At 49.2% G+C, this 18,259-nt stretch overlaps 2 protein-coding genes across 2 annotated transcripts in view; both read left to right on the top strand.

Annotated features, from left to right (window-relative positions):
• Positions 1 to 10,869, top strand: part of LOC102075014 (fibronectin type-III domain-containing protein 3a) — a 39,033-nt gene extending 28,164 nt beyond the window's left edge. Inside the window, exons 13-27 of the mRNA XM_074551361.1 lie at positions 485 to 606; positions 696 to 870; positions 1,297 to 1,383; positions 1,708 to 1,846; positions 2,329 to 2,397; positions 2,698 to 2,816; positions 2,916 to 3,021; positions 3,577 to 3,752; positions 4,211 to 4,324; positions 4,850 to 4,999; positions 5,335 to 5,615; positions 6,089 to 6,301; positions 6,815 to 6,981; positions 7,653 to 7,774; positions 8,371 to 10,869. Of these exons, the coding sequence (XP_074407462.1) occupies positions 485 to 606; positions 696 to 870; positions 1,297 to 1,383; positions 1,708 to 1,846; positions 2,329 to 2,397; positions 2,698 to 2,816; positions 2,916 to 3,021; positions 3,577 to 3,752; positions 4,211 to 4,324; positions 4,850 to 4,999; positions 5,335 to 5,615; positions 6,089 to 6,301; positions 6,815 to 6,981; positions 7,653 to 7,774; positions 8,371 to 8,688 (2,358 nt within the window). The 3' untranslated portion in view covers positions 8,689 to 10,869. The remainder of the gene's footprint in view (positions 1 to 484; positions 607 to 695; positions 871 to 1,296; positions 1,384 to 1,707; positions 1,847 to 2,328; positions 2,398 to 2,697; positions 2,817 to 2,915; positions 3,022 to 3,576; positions 3,753 to 4,210; positions 4,325 to 4,849; positions 5,000 to 5,334; positions 5,616 to 6,088; positions 6,302 to 6,814; positions 6,982 to 7,652; positions 7,775 to 8,370) is intronic.
• A 2,963-nt stretch (positions 10,870 to 13,832) lies between these two features.
• On the top strand, positions 13,833 to 17,965 carry TAF9B (TATA-box binding protein associated factor 9b). The gene is made up of 7 exons (XM_005488245.4): positions 13,833 to 13,981; positions 14,068 to 14,149; positions 14,621 to 14,757; positions 15,549 to 15,683; positions 16,309 to 16,390; positions 16,971 to 17,084; positions 17,489 to 17,965. Exons 1-7 carry the CDS (start codon positions 13,931 to 13,933, stop codon positions 17,647 to 17,649), a joined length of 762 nt encoding a protein of 253 aa, XP_005488302.3. The 5' UTR covers positions 13,833 to 13,930; the 3' UTR covers positions 17,650 to 17,965.
• Positions 17,966 to 18,259: the final 294 nt, after the last annotated feature.

Here is an 18,259-nt window from a genome sequence, read left to right as displayed (position 1 = left end):
CCTGTGTTCTCTTTAGATGCAGGAGCATTTGGCATCTTTGGGTTGTGTCACAAATCTCCCTCAGCTCTTGAGCATCTTGCTGAGATGTAATGCAAAAGGATAAAAAACTTCCAGAATGTGTTTTGTTTTCAGCTCAATGGTTTATCACCATTTTGTCAAATCCCCAGTATCAAAAGTGATCAGATATCTCAGTCCTAATGTGGTTTATTGTCAGGACTGCTCAGGGTGGCCATCAGCAGACTCAGGATGACCATGATACATTAAATTTTGCATTCTTGAGGCTCAGTAATTTCATTTTTACTTACTGTTAAATGAGTGAAATGACATTTCTCATGGAATGTCTCCTTGCCCATGGAACGAGATGAGCTTTAAGGTGTCTCCCAACCCAAACCAGTCTGAGATTCTGGAATTCAGGAAGATGTAGGATGAGGAGGGTGACCTTGGCAGGGATCAGGGAGTGACTCTGGATCTCCCTGTTTTCCAGGGGAAGAATGGCCCCTTCAAGGAATGTTACTACGGGCACCTGAAGCAGTACAAGCTCACCAAACTCGCTCCCTCCACAAGATACTCCCTGAGGCTGGCTGCTAAAAACGACATTGGAATGAGGTAACCAAGAGCCCAGGGATACCAAATGCTGCATTTCCCTCTGGATTCCATCAGCTGCTGCTCACCCTTGTTCAAAATCTCCTCCCCAGTGGGTTCAGTGAGACGGTGACGTTCGGCACGGCCGGGGTGGTGCCACCGGCCCCAGCACCACCCACGCTGCTGGAGGCAGGAGTGACCTGGATGGCCCTGGGATGGAGCCCTCCTGCAGGAGGGGCCTTGGATGACACCCTCACCTACAGCCTGGACATGGAGGAAGAAGGTTCTGTAAGTGCTGGGCTTTGTGTGGAAATTTCCTTCATAGTGCTGAAATGAAAACGAACTTTTTTTGATCTTCTGATAAATGGTCGGCAGGCATTTCATGGAATTGATGGCAGAGAGAGAAAGCATTGTGTGGGATTTATGGCAGAGAGAGACAGCATTGCATGGAATTCATGGCAGAGAGAAAGCATTGCTTGGAATTCATGGCAGAGAGAGAAAGCATTGCATGGAATTCATGGCAGGGATAAAGCATTGCATGGGATTTATGGCAGAGATAAAGTATTGTGTGCAGTTCATGACACAAAGTATTGTGGTCAATTCATGGCACAGAAATGAAGTTCAGGATTTAAAAAATGTGATTTACCTGCTCTGGGTTTTGTTTTGCCCTAAAAATCAGTGACTGTGTTCGTCCTTCTTTTCCCTCCTTGCCAGGGCTATGGATTCCAGCCCCAGTACAATGGAGATGAGCTCTCATGCACTTTAAGAAACCTGAGGAGGAGTACATCCTATAAGTTCAGGGTTTGTACCCTAGCTTGTTCCTAATTTCATGTGCTTTCCTGGGTTTTGTTATTTTCCAGCAAGTTTTTCAACTTTGTATGGAGACAGCAGGAATTCGCCTGTTGTCCCCACAATTACCTTTTGTTAGAGCAGATTTTGGTGAAGTAATAATATAAACCAAATTTTTTGCACCAGATAATTTTGCTATAAATGGTTGTCTTTATTTTGGTTGGGTTTTTAATAGATTTTTTAAATCACCAGCATGTTTATCCTCATGTATTATCAACATATATTGCTGTCATTAAATAAACCATTTATTCTCTATTCTGTTCCCTCCTCCAACAGCTCTTTGCCTACAACAGTGAAGGAAAAAGCAGCCCCAGTGAGGTGGTGGAACACAGCACCAAACCTGACAGACCTGGAGCTCCCAGCAAACCTGCTGTAAAGGGCAAGATCCATCCCCACAGTGTGAGAGTCACGTGGGGTAGGTGCCTTGGGGTGTCCCAGTGCTGCTGGGGTGTGGGCAGCCTCCCTCTGATTAAATGAGAGGGAGCTCAGGCTGGTTATTTATCTGCAGGTATTGTTCTTGCAGGAGAAATACTCAGCCTTACCCCAAAATGGTTATTTTGGAGCTGTTGGAGCACACTGGTGTTCAGTCATTTCTGAGAAGCTCTCACTGCTGTCCTAAACCCCCCTGTGGGTTTACTGTGATGTTTAAATAATTCCTATGTTCATTTAAAAAATAAGAGCTGACACCTAAAATTGGGAGTGTTTTCCCAGTTAGCCTTCCTGGCATAATCATGATTAATAATACGAGGAAAATTGCTCAGAAAAATGTATTGTGAATAATTAAGTACACTGATTTCTCTTGCTGTCTTTGAATGAATGTGTTCACTGGAAAAGCTGATAACAAAATAATGCCTTGATATTAAATCTTCTGTAACTTAAGGTGTTGATTTCTTTCAGAACCCCCCAAGGATAATGGAGGATCAGACATCTCTAAATACTTTCTGGAAATCTCTGAGGCATCAGTTGGTAAGGAATCACCTCTGGGTACTTATACAGTACTGAGTTTCCATCCCTGGAGGTACTTAATTCACATTTAGATGTGGGACATGGTTTAGACTTGGATTTTGGAGATGTTCTCCAACTTAAATGATGTTTTACTCCAGCAGTCATTTCTGATTTCACACGTGTGTGTGTTGTACATGTTCTCTGTAAAATTAATAATTTCAAATTAATTCTCTGGCTTGACCACCTTAATAATTGCATGAGAGAATTTCCAGGTGGGATTTTAGCAAGGTTTGGAAGGGTAAAGTGCTTTTCCTTCCCCAGGAGGGAGGTGGGAGCCCATTTACAGCGGAGCCCAGCGGGAACACGTCTGTGACCACCTCAGGCCTGGCACCTCCTACAGGCTCCGGGTGTCCTGTGCCAGCAAAGGTGGGGAGAGCCAGGTGAGCAGCACGAGGGGAAAGGTGCTTCTGTTCCATTTCTGTTCACGTTTTAGCAAAATGCTGTGTGTCTGTGCTCTGCAATGTCTGTGTCCCTGGCAGGTCTCTGATGTCACGACTGTCACCACAGCGGCCGTTCCCCCCGGGCCCTGTCCTGCCCCAGCCCTGGTGGGCAAAGCCAAGCCTAAGGAAATCACTTTGCAGTGGGGTAAGCACCAAAGTTGGAGTAAAACACTGCTCTGACTTCAATCATCCTAATCAAAAATCTGTAAAACTCATCAGGGTAAAAAAAAAAGGTAAAAATGAAAATATAGAGATGCTGTCTGTGGCCTTAGGGTTTTTTTGGTTTTTTTTGGGTTTGGGTGGGGTTTTTGGTTTGTTTTGTGGGATTTTTCTAAAAAGACCAAAGATTCTGTCCACCTCTGGTAGGGTGGTACAGTGAGACTTAAGCAGACAAAAATATTTTCCAATGAGAAAGCTTCCTGTCTGCCCATGACTGATACCTTGGCAATTTGAAAATCTACTTGTTATCTTACTGTTGCCTCAGTAAAGGAGACAAGCAAAAATTAATGAAGATAAACACTGTTTAGTGAAGAAAACAGGGAAAATACATGAAAAAACCCTGATGAAGGCCATCTTAAACTAAGTATCAGTACCTGGGGGGGAAGCAAGTTTCATAAAGTATTTCTGCTCAGACACATATCGAGAGCCTGCCCTAACTTAGGGAATTTAGAAATCAATGCAATCTGTTTTTGTTTGGCAGGCCCCCCAGCTGTGGATGGAGGCTCTGAGGTCACAGAGTACCTGCTGGAGATGGCCAGCTCGGAGCAGGACGAGCGCAGGGTGCTCTACCAGGGCCCTGCAGCCGAGTTTGCAGTGACCAACCTGCTCCCAGGGAGGAGCTACAGCTTCTGGCTGCGGGCAGGGAACAGAGTCGGGGTGAGCACTGCCCTCACCTCATCCCTGCCACCCCCCAGGGGACACAGGGGTGCTGCTGAGGGCTCCTGCAGCCTGAGTGCTGGGAACCTCTGGGTGTTTGTACCTTTGGAGTTGTTGGATGTGTTACCCCAAGCTCTGCAGCATTGTGTGGAGGGGGGTGGGTGCCAGCCAGGCCAGGCTGGGAGAAGTGTGGGATAAAACATTGGTGGCATAAAAGTGTTTGTGAAACAGTGCCCAGCTGCTGCTGGAAGGCAGATCCTGCCTGGGGCAGGGAGGAGTTACAAAACCCTGGCTGTGGAATGGGGCCAGCTTCAAGTACCTGCAAGGAATCTGAAACTGAGCCCTGAGCTCTGCTGTTTACTTCCCTGTCAAGTTAAAAATAGTTTGTTTGCTTCACTTGCACATCAGTTCTTGCCCTGGTGCTCTTGCTGTGTTCATGCAGTTTTGTTTTCCTGCAGTTTGGCCCCCACTCTGAGAAGGCAGAGATTTGCACTGCTCCAGGACCCCCTGAGCAGTGCTGCAAACCCCTGATAACCTGCAAAAGTGCAACTTGTGCTGTGGTTTCGTGGGAGGTAGGTGTTGATGGCTTCCAGCACCACCCAAATTAGTGTTTGGCTTCTAGAATTGTAGTGACACATTTATGATACACAAAAATTAGAGAAATAGCATGTGTAGAGGAGGAATATTTTAAGCCCATTTCTTTATAGATGTCTGTGTTGGGTTTGTAAACTTTGGGAGCTATTAATTGCAGTCTTAACTGGACAAATTGGGTGGCATTTAATCCTCCTCATGGTGTGGTAATTAATATATAGTGAATTAATTCTTTTAAGTGGGTAGAGATTGTGGGACAGTCAAAATTGTGGTGTGAACTGTGGTGGTGTTACAGCCACATTTCACATTTTAACTTAAAATCCCTTGGAACAGACCTCAAGTTTCAACCCCTGTGTTTCCAAAGGTTGTGTTTGATGATCATCTTGGAGGTGTTTTCCAACCTTTTCTGTGACTCTCACCTGGTGTCTCAGTGGGACAGAGCTCCCTCCTGGGTGCTGGGGGTGTGTAAGTGCCAGAGCTGAGCAGAATTTCTCCCTCACCCACAGAGCCCGGCGTGCAACGGAGCAGAAATCACCGAGTACAGGCTGGACTGGGGCCAGGTGGAGGGCTCCATGCACATCATCTACACTGGCCCCTGCCAGAGCTATGAGGTCAAGGGGCTCACACCTGCAACCACCTATTACTGCAGAGTCCAGGTAGGAAAAGCCTTTTGGTGCCACTGGGCACTTGCAGTCTGGGGCCAAACTCCAGCTAGAGAGGAGTAAAGTCATGTGCTGTCACCTGCTCATGCAGTAGAGAAGGTAATTGGGAAAAACACTTCCCTTGTCCCCCAGCCCCTCCTCATTCCCTGTATCTGGAAGAGTTTAGATCCAGTGTGCAGTGAAACACCAGCTTTGCCCTGTTGCCAAATTATTCAGGAGATTTTGCACTCTCTTCCACGTTGCTTTTAAGGACACGCAGAAGGCTGTGAGAGCTGTGCCTGCCTGCTTGGAGCACAGGGATGTGCTAACTCGTGTGTGGTGTCTTTCAGGCTGTGAACGTGGCTGGGGCGGGGCTCTTTGGGGACACAGGCGTGGTCACCACGCCCCCCTCGGTGCCCGCAGCCGTGGCCGTGCTCCACTTACTTGAAGAGGATCAGGTGGAAATTTCCCCTCCTCTCTCCACGTGCCTTGCAATCCAGTGGGAAGAGCCCTGCAGCCACGGGGCAGAGATCACAGGCTACAACATCGAGTATGGGGAGAAGCAGCTGGTCACTGTGGGCAGAAACACAACCCATGTCCTTGAGAACCTGCTGCCTGACACCCTGTACAGGTAAGAGTTATTCTGAAATCACATTTGTAGGATTAAAAGTCCTTTGAGAGGGTAGTGTTTTAAATTTTTAGAGCAATTTTTCCTGCAGCTTACAGAATATTTGCCTAATTCACCCTGCAGCTCCAAAAAAACTAAAATTGTCATATCCAGAGTCCAGCCATGATGTTGGCAGGAGTGAGATTGTGGTTGGTGTTAAGGTTCACATTCTGTCTCAAAGCCAAGACTTTAAGGTTTCTGGGTTTAGATTTTTTCATTGGGATGCTTGGGTGTGTGGTGAGGAGAAGATGGATGGAGAGGTAAGAGCAGAGCAGAGGATCCTGTGACCTCAGTCTTGGTTGAAGCTGAGTTCAGGTTTAATTTCTAAGTGCATCTTAATTGCTTTACTGTTTGGGGTTACCCTCTGTACACCTTTTAACTCTTGCTTTGTTACCCAGCACTTTTTGTGACCATGTGGCTGCTCTCTCCCATCCCAGGATCAGGGTACAGGCCATCAACAGCTTGGGAGTTGGTCCTTTCAGTCATTCCATGAAAGCCAAAACCAAACCACTACCTCCTGACCCTCCCCACCTGGAATGTGTTGTCTTCAGCTACCAGAGCCTTAAACTGAAATGGGGAGAAGGGCCCAGCAGAGCTTTAATTCCCAACCCTACTCAGTTCAACCTGCAGATGGAGGACAGGTTTGGCAGGTGAGACCATTAAGGATCTTGTGGCTTTACCACCTCATGTCAAGTTTTTAAGTTTTTTTATGTTATTCTCTCTTCTGTTTGCACCACTGAGTCATTTGGGCATCCCAGAGTTTGCCCTTTTGCAGTTTTGCATCCCATCTTTCAACCAGAAATTATGTCAACAGCTTGCACTTCTGCTGCCTGTAAACAGTAAATACTATCTAAAGAATAAATACCTTAGCACCATCCTATGCTGACAGGGTTATTTTTGGACATTCAAGAACAAAGTTGGGCTTGCATATAGGAAACGGGTTGACCAGCTATTCTTTAACTGGAAATTTCAATTTATTTAGGATATTCAAGGGTTGCTCTCTTGATTCAGAGGAGTTGGGCTCTGCAGCCTCAGTGGGAAGAAAGCTGGGACACTCAGAATGCAGCATCACTTCTTTGTCCTTAAATCTGAGTGTTTCTGGTCTGATACTGCTCTAAATGTTCATGGTTGCTGGGTAACTGTGTGTGTTGTGTGTCCCCCAGGTTTGTGACAGTCTACAATGGTCCCTGTCACACCTACAAGGTGCAGAGGCTCAGTGAATCCACCACGTACCATTTCCGCATCCAGGCCTACAACGACGCTGGGGAAGGAGCCTTCTCGGAGGTCTGTGCTTTCACCACCACCAAATCTCCACCTGCACCTCTCAAAGGTGAGCTGGCACTGCCCTGGCAACTGCTGCAAGCCACTGGTGGGCAGGGTTGGAGCCTACAAGCTGGCCCTCAGCCAGCCTTTGCAGGGACAGAGACACAAACTCACTCTGAGGGGCTTTGTCTGGGTGTGAAAAGGGCTCTTCTGTTGTCATCACCTTCCACCCCTGAACTGAGCATTCCTACCTTTGCTCAGCTGGAAAAGCATTTTGCAGGGTTATCCATCAAAGTTACAGCAGTGTGTAGGCAAATGAGGGCACAGTTAATTCCTCTGATCTGCGCTTTTTAACATGGACATTAAAGGTCATCATTAAAGTCAGCTGTGAAGGTCAGAGTGCTGAGTGCCTGAAGCAAAATTGATTGACTGGATCATGGTTAGAATATAATTTCAGCTTTGCACATGGACAGAAATGCTGAGTTCTGTAGTGACTTGGAAATTCCTCTATTACAAACATGGGCTCACCCTGATAGCTCAAAAAGACCAGCAAGGATAACCTACACATAGCAGTGATCATTTTTTAAGCTCATGTCATCAAATAAAAGAAAAAGAAAAAAACAAACAAATATTAATTGCTTTAAGTTATTGGAATGCGTTGTCTCTAATCATGACAACTGTACATTTGTAGAACATTGTTCTTTTTCTAAAACACCAACAAATCACTCTATTTTGCAGCACCCAAAGTGATTCAGCTGGAAGAAAACACTTTTGAAATCACATGGGAGCCTCTACAGCCAATGAAAGGAGATTCCATTGTTTACATCCTTCAGCTTGCTGCTGGCAGAGAGTTTGATCAGGTACCTTTTATACAGCTTCAGGAATGTGAGGGGGTTTTCCTGGGAGAAATTATTACCAAAGAAAGGTGTGCATATTTCTTGTGGAAGGTGTCCCTGCCTTTGGCAGAGGGTGGAATGAGATGGTCTTTAAGGTCTGTTCCAACCCAAACCATGTGGTGATTCCATGGTTTGAAGGTTGAAATTCTGTTTGGGGAGACGACAGGGAGACTTTTCAGTGTGAAGTGGGTGAGCACTGATTTATCCTGTTCTCCCAACAATTCCTTTGGCTCTTGATTATTAATCCTGATGGTCTGTGGTACCACTGCCTCTTTTAATCAGAGTCCACTTTGCTGGATGAGGTTTAAGGAGGAAAATGCAGGATGATTTTTTTTCTCCTTTCTGAGCCTCCCAGCCCAGGTGAGGCCTCAGTGTGGGGGTGTGGCAGGAAACTTCAGTGAATTGTGAATTGTCAGGAGAGGATTTTACAAAGCCGGGGAGAGGAGGGCAACTCCAGGCTGTGCCCAGCAGCACCCACACCCCTGGAGCAGTGCAGGCAGTTCCCGGTGCTGGTGCTGAGTGCTCTGCTCCCCACTGAAGCAGCTCCTGTCTCCTGCCAGGTGTACAAGGGCCCCGAGCCGTGCTTCCGGCTGCCGGCCGCGCAGACGAACTGTGAGTACCGCGCGCGCGTCTGCGCCGGCCGCCAGTGCCACGACCTGCCGGGCTGCCCGGAGCTCTGCGGGCCCTACAGCCCCAGCACCGTGTTCAGCTGCCAGCGCCGCGAGCCGGGCCCTGCCGCCGCCCCCGCGGGCACGGAGCTGGCACAGAGCGGGAAGCGGCTGCGCGAGGAGCGCGCCATCGCCATCGCGCTGCTCTGCGGCTTCGCCGTGGTCGCCATCCTCTTCGCCGTGGTCATCCAGTACTTTGTGATCAAGTAAGGCAGAGCTGGCCCCGCTCAGCTGTCTGTACAGGGCTCTCTGGGGTATTTATGGGTAGTTCAGTGAGATCCTAGCTGGGAACCCCTCGCTCCGTGCGTTCCCACTCCTGCTGCTGGCTGGAGGCTGGCTCGGCAGATCCTTTCCAATGCTGGACACAGATTTCCTGTAGAAAGGGTGATCCCGGGGCCTCTGCAATCAGGGTGAGCTGTTGGAGAACAGCAATCAGCTGCCTTACGGTGCACACTGGAGGGCTGTGTGCACGCTCCTCCTCTCTCCCCATCCCAGCCAGTTGGAGAGGGAAGGCATTGCTAGGACGGTCCTCTGCCAGCGCCACCAGAGCAGCAGGAGGTGATGGCTGTTCCATCGAGTTTTGCTGTAGTTTGATATCCATGAAATCCAGCAGCACAAGTGCTTTGAGCTTAGAGCAGAACTGCAGAGCCTACTAGAGCATACCACATTTACTAGACTGTAGAAGGAAAGCAGAATATTGACTTAGTGATATTACTACTTTACAGTTATTTTAATACTTGGGATTCAGTAATAATCATTTCAAGTGTTGGAGTAGAGGGTGCCAGGGTTTTTTAGGGTTTTAATCCAAACCAATGCCAGCAGGACGTGGCGCTTGGCCGGGATGCCCAGGAAAGGCTCTGCCCGGAATGTTCCTGCTGTCCTGAGCAGCTTTGGCCCAATCCACATTTCACTCTCAGTGCCTGAGAGAAAAGTAATTCCCTGTGCAGCGTGCTCAGAACAGCACAGGAGTTGTCTTTAAGGAGAAAGAGTGCATTTATGATAAATGTTACACTATTTGGCTCAAACTGAGCAAATGTTTTTCTACTATTATTAACCTAAAAAATAAAAAGTTCAGCCTGCTTTGGGTGCCCTTCTAACTTAACCCCAATGAGCAAATTGTACATGAGAGAACTCTTTTTAGATAACGTTTATACAATGTTTTAAACTTGCTATCCCAGTGGTAGCAGCTTCACATTCCATGGTTTTCCTGTTGGGAATGTTCAGCCTGCTATGAACTTGTCTGAAACTCGTCCTGGTCGGCTGGGGGATATTTTTGTGGACACTGTGCACTACATTTGACTGTTGTGTTCCATCTGCTTGTGAATCCCTGAGGAGGAGCCTGGCAGCCCCTGGCTCCGTTAGATCAAAGCCTTTGAAAGCTGGAACTCACAGATTTCCAGTGTTTCAGGATGGGTCTTGCCAACAGCATTTGGAACATGCCACAGAATGGTAGATTTTAGGGTATTTTGCAAAGTCTGTGGCTCCACTTGAGCCATCAGAACGATGCACTTGTGGGTGGGAGGGTGGATGTGACAGAGCTACAGGCGATGTGTTTCCAGTAATTAATTAATCACTTTTAAGGGTCTTTCTCCTACAGCAGTTGAGGAATAACGTTGTGTTAGAGTTTGAGGCATTGTGTTGTATTTCAGATGTGGAAAACCTAAATTATGACCTAGTATCACTTAATCCTCTTCACAGTAGATCGATGGTGCAATCTGAAATTAATCTTTTCAAAACGTACTCTTCATTTTTGTACTCTATTTATTTTGATTAAAAGTCCTGGAAAGAAAAAAAAATGTATGTTTGAATGTATTGTTCTACTTGTAGCAGAACTCTAAGTTAATCATTTATTATATCATAGAAATCTTTCCCTCCAGTGTCAGAGTTTTATACAGATATTAGTCTCTAGTTTGCAGAAGAGTTTACAATCTGTCTCTATTTTCCTCATAGTCTCCCTTTAGCAGATAAACTGCCTGCAGCAAATCTCTGTTGCCAAAGGGTTCTTTTTTAACTCCTTAGAACCAACTTGTAGAGGTTTATTTGGCAATAGTAGTCCTGAAATTAGGATTGCAGAGTAACTACTAACAAGTCACCACTGCTAAAAAATGAAATCGAATCCTTTTGTGATTGCCACAAAATGCTCATGTTTCCAGAAAATATCTGGGATTTCTACTGCAATATGGATTTTCCATCAGCTGTTGTCCATTCCAGAAGGATGTACCCTCGTGGCATTAATGTATTTTAGGTATCTTTGGTTTTCTCGTATTGTCATTTTTGAGGTATCTCAAACGTATGTTAAAGCTGCCATGCATTGTATTACTAAATTGTAACTATCAAATAGATAATATATTTAATACAGCCAATAAATAATACAAATGTATTCAAATTTGACTCCGAGCTCCTGTGGTTTTATGGGATTTAGTGTCACTTGTGTCATGTGTAATTTAAGGGAAGGGAACATGCTCAGTGTCATTAAGAGCTGAATTAACTTTGGACCCTTGGAATATCACTTCCATTCCTCCTCACACTGCAGGAAGGACCTGCAGTTTCCAGGTAAGGTAGAACAGTTCTGTGATACTGGAAATTGAATTGTTTGGGGCTGATTGCCAATTTTCCATCATTTTGTGTTGACTCAGGGCTTTTCCCCCTTGAGCTCGTCTCCAGCATTTGCTGCTGATTGTGGAATTTTGTCTGACAGTGCCTTAATGATCTGATGAAGATGGGAAAGGCTTCATTTGAGCATCATTCCCAAAGAGACAGCTGGACACTCAGCCTGGGTAAACTTCCCACTTGAGGAACGATCAGGGGTGAGGAGCTGGAAAATGTGGAGGAGGCAAGGGGAGTGGGGGCCAGTGTGAGGGAATCCCAGGGAAAGGCTCTGGGGAGCTGGAAGCACAGAGCCAGAGGGAGCAGGGACACCCAGCAGCAGGATGTGTCCTCAGAATTCCTCCAGAACCCAGGAATGGGGCTCTAGCAGAAATGAGAGAGGGATCAGCTACAAAACAAACCTCCTCCTCTTCCTCCTTGGAGCTTGGCTCTTTGCAGCTTTTCTGCTCCCAAGCACTGCTCAAATGCCAGTTTTGTGGAGCCAAATAGTGTGGGATTAGTGCTGGAAAGGTCAGAGCTGAGCACAGGCACTGCATTGTCCAGCAAATCCCAGATCTGACGCTAGGGAGATTCCTGCTGCCCTTTCCAAGAGGCAGAAGCTCTGGCTGGGGTTGTTCTTGCAGATTTGGACACCTCCCAACAAGAAAAGCTGTGCTTGTGCCTGGGCTCTGCATGGCTGCACCCTGAACACCTCAACAAATCCTGTCCGGGAAGAAATTCCCAGTGAAATTTCATAGAGTGATGGAATGGGTTGGGTTGGGAGCAACCTTAAAGCTCATCTTGTTCCCCTCCCAGCCAGACAGGGACACCATCCCCTATGCCAGGTTGCTCCAAGCCCTATCCACCCTGGCCTTGAACACTTCCAGAGATTTCAAATGTATGCGATGTAACTCCTGCCCCCTGAGCAGAGCCAGGTGCCCAAGGCTGTGCTCTGGTTTCTCAGCAGAGGATCCCAGCTGGCTGCAGCTGCCCGGGATGAACGACCCGCGGCAGACGGAGGCGTCGGCACCGGGCCAGGACACACCGTGACCCCATTTCCTGTTTTCCAGCCCTGAAAACAGCCCCAGTGCCTGAGCAGAGGGGAAGCGTGGCTGCTCTTCATTGGGCCAGTGTGTGGTGCCCATGGAATTTGTCTTTGTGTGTTTATCCTGCAGAAAAGGAGGCTCAGGAGGGACCTTGTGCCTCTGCACAGCTCCCTGACAGGAGGGGACAGCCATGAGAGGAAATGGCCTCAAGCTGTGCCAGGGGAGGGTTAGGTTGGACATCAGCAAGAATTTCTTCATGGAAAAGGTTGGCAAACATCAGAACTGCCGCAGGAGGTGGTGGAGTCTCCATCCCTGGAGGTGGCACTCAGTGCTCTGGGCTGGTGACAAGGTGAGGATCAGGCACACCTTGGACTTGATGGTCATCGAGGGCTTTTCCAGCCCCATGATTCCCAGCATGGCTGTGCCCCACAGGGGTGTCCATGGGGAGAAACATCCATGGCCCGGAAGGTGTTTGTGGTCTGGGGACAAGTGGCTGCCGTGTAGGAACTGTCTCTCCCTGCCTTCTGCTGCTGCTTTCCTCGCAGAAATCCTGCAGGGAATTCCTGGTTGTGCTTCCCAGCATGGAAAATCACCTGTGGTGAGGGGAGGAGGTGGCACAGAGGGAGCAGAAGAGTCCTGCACTGGGTTTAAAGATAAATCCCAAGCCCCACAGAAGTGCACACCATCATTTTCTTTCCTGCCTCAGGAATGTGTGGCAGCCCCCAGCTCCATGTGCTGAGCTCCAGCCTGATCCCAGCCTGTGGAAAAGCTGCTCTCCCCCCCTCTTTCCTAAAACCAGGAAAGAAAAGTGGATTTAGTTTGTTGCCGAAGGTCAGTGTCTGGAATTCCTCCTCCCTCCCCCCTCCCAGGATGTTTTTGTGTAACACACTCTGACTCATGGAAGTCAAATGACTTGGCCTGGGAGCTGCCTCAGCACAGGATTCTGGCACAGGGATCCCGTGCCTGCCCCTCGTGCTGGGTGAGGGTTCTCCAGCTCCTCCAGGGCTGCTGGAGCTGTGGGGCTGCTCCTGCTCCCCCAGGCTGGTCCCAAACCCTGGGCAGGGCTGGGATGTGTCTCTGATCCAGGTGCTGAATGCCTGCGTGTGTATGGGGAGCACCAGAGCTGCTGCTGGAATGTTCTGCTGGGTGGATCAGAGGGAGCAGCTCTTGGTTTGTCCCTGTCCCTGAGGAGCTGGGATGGGAGTCCCCAGCACATCCTCTTCCTCCAGACCTGGCTGCAGTCCAGCCATCCCGGGTTATAACACATTGCAACTGCTTCTGCAACACTGCTGATTGCCTGCCCAACAAAATCACAACAAAACTTTATTTTTGGTTCTGTTTTGCCTCAGAAAGTGAGAAACTTTGACAAAACTCATATGGAATGTGCTCTAAGTGGCTTCCAAATCTAGTCAGCTGCTATGAAAACCAGCTTTAAAAAGCTTTTAAATTTGCTTCCAAAGTGGAACCTGTTATTTTCAGAACAGTGGGTACACACTGTCATTTTGAGTTAATCCTAGGATTGCTGGCACTTTAAAAAGTGACTTCAGAGCTATTAATGAAATAACAAAACACCCTCTCCTGCATCACCACAAGCCAGATGGGAGGCACTGGGCTGTCTGCAGCAGGGGAAGTGGGAAAACAGTCACTTGAATCCAGCAGATTTGGTCTGTGCATGTTTGTCCTCATGAATATTTATAGAAAAGTGAATTTCTGATCTGCAAGGCCGCGTCTCCTTGGCAACCCCGTAGGCCGCGTCTCCATAGCAACGCCGCCATCCCGGCCACCGTAGCCGCGCCCCTCGTGTCACATGACCGGAAACGATGGAGGCGGCCAAGATGGCGTCCCCCAAGAGCGCCCCTAAAGATGCGCAGGTACCGCGGGGTCCGGGGCGATCCCGGCGGGACCGGGGCGCACCGCGGGCTCAGGGGGCTGAGCGGTGCCTGTGTCCCCCCGGCAGGTGATGGCGCAGATCCTCAAGGACATGGGCATCACCGAGTACGAGCCGCGCGTCATCAACCAGATGCTGGAGTTCGCCTACAGTAAGCGGGGCCGGGCGGGAAGTGCGCGGGGAAGCCGCGGGTGGAGCAGGGAAGCGGTGTGTGGGGCGGGGAAGGTTTGTGTGGAGCACAGAGTGCTCTGTGGGTCCGTGTTTCCGTGGGGGCTCCCCTGTCAGACCTGGTGACCACGGAGGTCTTTTCCAGCTGTAATTCTGTGACGCTTTAATCACAGAATCACAAACCCAGCATGGTTTGGGCAGGGGCACCTTCCTCTATCCCAGGCTGCTCCAAGCCGTGTCCAGCCTGGCCTTGGACCCTTCCAGGGATGCCGGGGCAGCCACGGCTGCTCTGGGATCCTGTGCCAGGGCCTGGTAGGGAAGAATTCCTTCCCTTTATCCCGTTATCCCGTCAGCGCTGCCTCGGGCGCTCTGAGCAGTACCCGCAGAGGTTCCAGTGCCATCCCCAGGGTGGGGCTGGGGAGCATTCATGAATCTCAGAGCCCATTTCCCCCAGGATACGTCACCACCATCCTGGAGGACGCCAAGATCTACTCGAGCCACGCCAAGAAGTCGAGCGTGGACGCGGACGACGTGCGGCTGGCGATCCAGTGCCGCACCGACCAGTCCTTCACATCGCCCCCGCCCCGCGACGTGAGCGCCGCTGCCGTGGGCGGGGACACACGGGGGACGCGGGGATGGCACAGGACACAGGGCTGGGGGTGGCAGCAGGACATGGGGATGTGGCCAAGACACAGGGATGCCATTGGGATACGTGGATGTCAGCGGGACACGGGGATCTGGCCAGACACAGGGATGTGGCTGGGACACAGGGATGTCTCCAGGAAATGAGGATGTCACTGGGACACTGAGATGAAGCTGAGACACTGGGATGAGACTGGGACATGGGGTTGTGATGGGGACACAGGGATGAGGCCTGGACATGGGAATGTGGCCAGGACATGGAGCTATCACCAGGAGATGAGGATGAGGCTGGGAAATAGAGATGTCACCACGACATGGGGATGTCAGTGAGACACTGGGATCTGTCCAGGATACGGGGATGAGATCAGGACACAGGGATGTCACTGGGACACAGGGATGTGGCCAGGACACAGAGATGAGGCTGGGACACGGAGTTATCACTGGAGAACTGGGATGTCACCAGGACATGGGGATGTCAGTGAGACACAGGGATAGGGCCAGAACATTGGGATGTGTCCAGGACATGAGGATGAGGCTGGGATTTTGGGATCTGACTGGACACAGGGATGTCACCAGGACACAGGGCTGTGCCCAGACACTGGGATGTCTCTCAGTGGGACACAGGGATGTCAGTGGGTCACAGGGGTGTCACCAGGACACAGGGATGTCAGTGGGGCACTGGGCTGTCTCCAGGACACAGGGCTGTGCCCAGAGCCGGGGCTGAGGCCGTGTCTCTGCAGTTCCTGCTGGACATTGCCCGCCAGAAGAACCAGACGCCGCTGCCGCTGATCAAGCCGTACTCGGGCCCGCGGCTGCCGCCCGACAGGTACTGCCTGACTGCCCCCAACTACCGCCTGAAATCCCTGCAGAAGAAGGTGAGGATGGCTCAGGGACTGGGGATGCACCTTTGGGGGGTGGGAGTGGTGTTAAATTGCAGTTTTCCACAGCTCTGAAAAGTGGGGGTGAATATTGGCCTGTGCACGCCAGCTCGGAGGTCTCCGTGCTGGATTTGTATTTTGTTGTTGGTTGATTTTAAATGGAAATTTTGAAATGTGGGAAATTTTAAAATGTGGGAAAATTTAAAGTATGGGAGTATGGTAGTGTTAAAGAAATACTGCAGAATCCCAGAACCATTGAGGCTGGAAAAGCTCTCCAGGATCATCAGATTCAGCCTGTGCCAGAGCACTGAGTGCCAGATCCAGTCATTCCCTGGGCACCTCCAGCACCACCCTGGGAAGCCCCTTCCAATGCCTGCCCACCCTTTCCCTGAAAAAATTCCTCCTCATGTCCAGGATAAACTGTCAGGTTTTAATGTCAAGTTGTCAGAGTCACATGTCAGGCTTTTTGACTTCCACCTCAGTATTTTTGACTTCCACCTCAGTTGTTCCTGCTCTAGAGGGAAAATATTTCCTTTGCTGGGAAGCCCTGAATGCCTCACTGTGGAGGGACTTTCCTGTTTATTCCAGGCCATTCCCTGATTCCCTGTTTCTCCCCTCACAGGTCTCCTCCACAGCAGGCAGGATCACAGTCCCTCGCCTGAGCGTGGGCGCCGTGAGCAGCAGGCCCAGCACTCCCACTCTGGGTAGGGAACAGCTCCACAGGGGATTCCCACCTTCCTTTTAGGAAGGAAAAATAAAGAGGAATAATTTAAAACACTTTTCAGCCTCTGAGGGAATGTCAGGGACTGCCTGACCTTATATTGTTTGACAGCATCAGAAAGTTAATTTCATAAATTGATCTTTATTGTTAAATAATATTTAAGTGTAAATGCATTACAGATGTTCTGTATGTATGATAAAGTCTTTATTTAACAGATTATTCAAGAACTTCACTAAAATTTAGACTTATTTTCCTCAGTGTCAGTATGATGCTGAATTAAATAGCACTGGGGAAATATCAATTTTTAAAAGGATCTTAAAATTTACAGCTATGCCCTAAAAATTAGTGTGTTTATAGTTTGGAATTCTGTAGGGCTGGGGTAGATGTAAGGAAATGAGCAAATGTGCAGCTCTGATGGAAATGGAAATCTGTTCCTTAAATCTGGTGTGCTTGTGTTCCTGTGCATTCCCACTGTGCCCAGTAACAGATTCCATTTGGGAGGGAGTTGTAGGAGTGTTCATGGGTTTATTTTGATTTATTTTGGTGGTTTGTGTGGGACCCAGGCACCCCCTCAGCCCAGACCGTGTCGGTGTCAGCCAAGGTGGGCGCGCCGGTGTCGCTGGCGGGGCAGCGCTTCACGGTCCAGATCCCGTCCTCACAGCCCGCTGGGAAATCAGGTACAGCTGGGGTTCCTGGGGCTGGGATAACCACACAGCCACAGCCTGCTTGGGTGCCAGGGAAAAGCTCATCCATCCCACCCCCTGCCTGGACAGAGACACCTTCCATGCTGGCCTGGGACACTTCCAGGGATGGGGCAGCCACGGCTGCTCTGGCCAAGCTGATGTGGGAATTTCTCCCCTGTTCCTCATTGCAGGAACTTCCAGTGTTAATTCCCATTCCCAGCACAGCAGTGGCAGGCAGAACATCCCCATCCTGGGCAGCTCCCTCCCACCCTGGCTCCTGCTTCCTTTTCCCTCTTGTGTCCTCACCCCTCCCTCCAACATTTCCCTCTTGGGATGAGCTTGGAATAACTCAGGGATTGCTCCAAGCTTTCAGTGACGCCTTTCCATGATTCCCACAGCCACTCCCACCACTCCCACGGTGCAGAACGTCCTGATCAACCCCTCCCTGATCGGCCCCAAGAACATCCTGATCACCACCAACATGGTCCCGCCCGGCGCCGCCGACCCCAACCCGCTCAAGAGGAAGCACGAGGACGACGACGACTACGACGCCTTGTGAGGGCCCTCAGCCCTTCCTTGGGATTCAGGGAGCCTTTCCATGGGATTCATGGAGCTTTTCCTGGGGGATTCATGGAGCTTTTCCATGGGATTCAGGGAGCTTTTCCTGTGGGATTCATGGAGCTTTTCCTGGGAGATTCATGGAGCCCTTCCGTGGGATTCAGGGAGCCCTTCCATGGGATTCACACAGACTCCGGGGGTGGGAATGGGCAGGCCCCGTTTGGGCCTTGGGAGTGTGGAAATAAAGTGCAGAGTGTTTGTAACCTGGTCTTGGTGTCTTGTGCACACCTAGGGGAGGGGGCAGGGGCTTTTATATATATATTTTTCTATATGTTTTCCATATTTTTAATGTACTTTTATATTACTTTATATATACACATATATATACATATATTATTTATATATACATATATATGTGTCTTTCATATATATGTGTATATATGTTATATATTTATCATATACACACACATGTAGTTGCCTTGTACACTCAAAACTCTCCTAGGACACTTTTTAATATATATATACATTTGTCTATACACATAGCTATTTATATATTAATGTATATGTGTGCACACATACATAAAATATACAGAATATAGTGTGTAGAGAGA

The sequence above is a fragment of the Zonotrichia albicollis genome, chromosome 14 (assembly GCF_047830755.1).
Source record: "Zonotrichia albicollis isolate bZonAlb1 chromosome 14, bZonAlb1.hap1, whole genome shotgun sequence".
NCBI classification, from domain to species: domain Eukaryota; kingdom Metazoa; phylum Chordata; class Aves; order Passeriformes; family Passerellidae; genus Zonotrichia; species Zonotrichia albicollis.
Note: the sequence above shows the minus strand (reverse complement) of the source record. Positions and strands in the feature narration are given on the sequence as shown.

Bases quoted from the DNA above. Each gene is read 5' to 3' on its own strand.
- TAF9B (XM_005488245.4), top strand. From the start codon at position 13,931: ATGGAGGCGGCCAAGATGGCGTCCCCCAAGAGCGCCCCTAAAGATGCG. The intron at 14,758-15,548 runs GTGAGCGCCGCT...GTGTCTCTGCAG, and splicing joins CATCGCCCCCGCCCCGCGAC to TTCCTGCTGGACATTGCCCG. The intron at 16,391-16,970 runs GTAGGGAACAGC...TGTGGGACCCAG, and splicing joins GCCCAGCACTCCCACTCTGG to GCACCCCCTCAGCCCAGACC.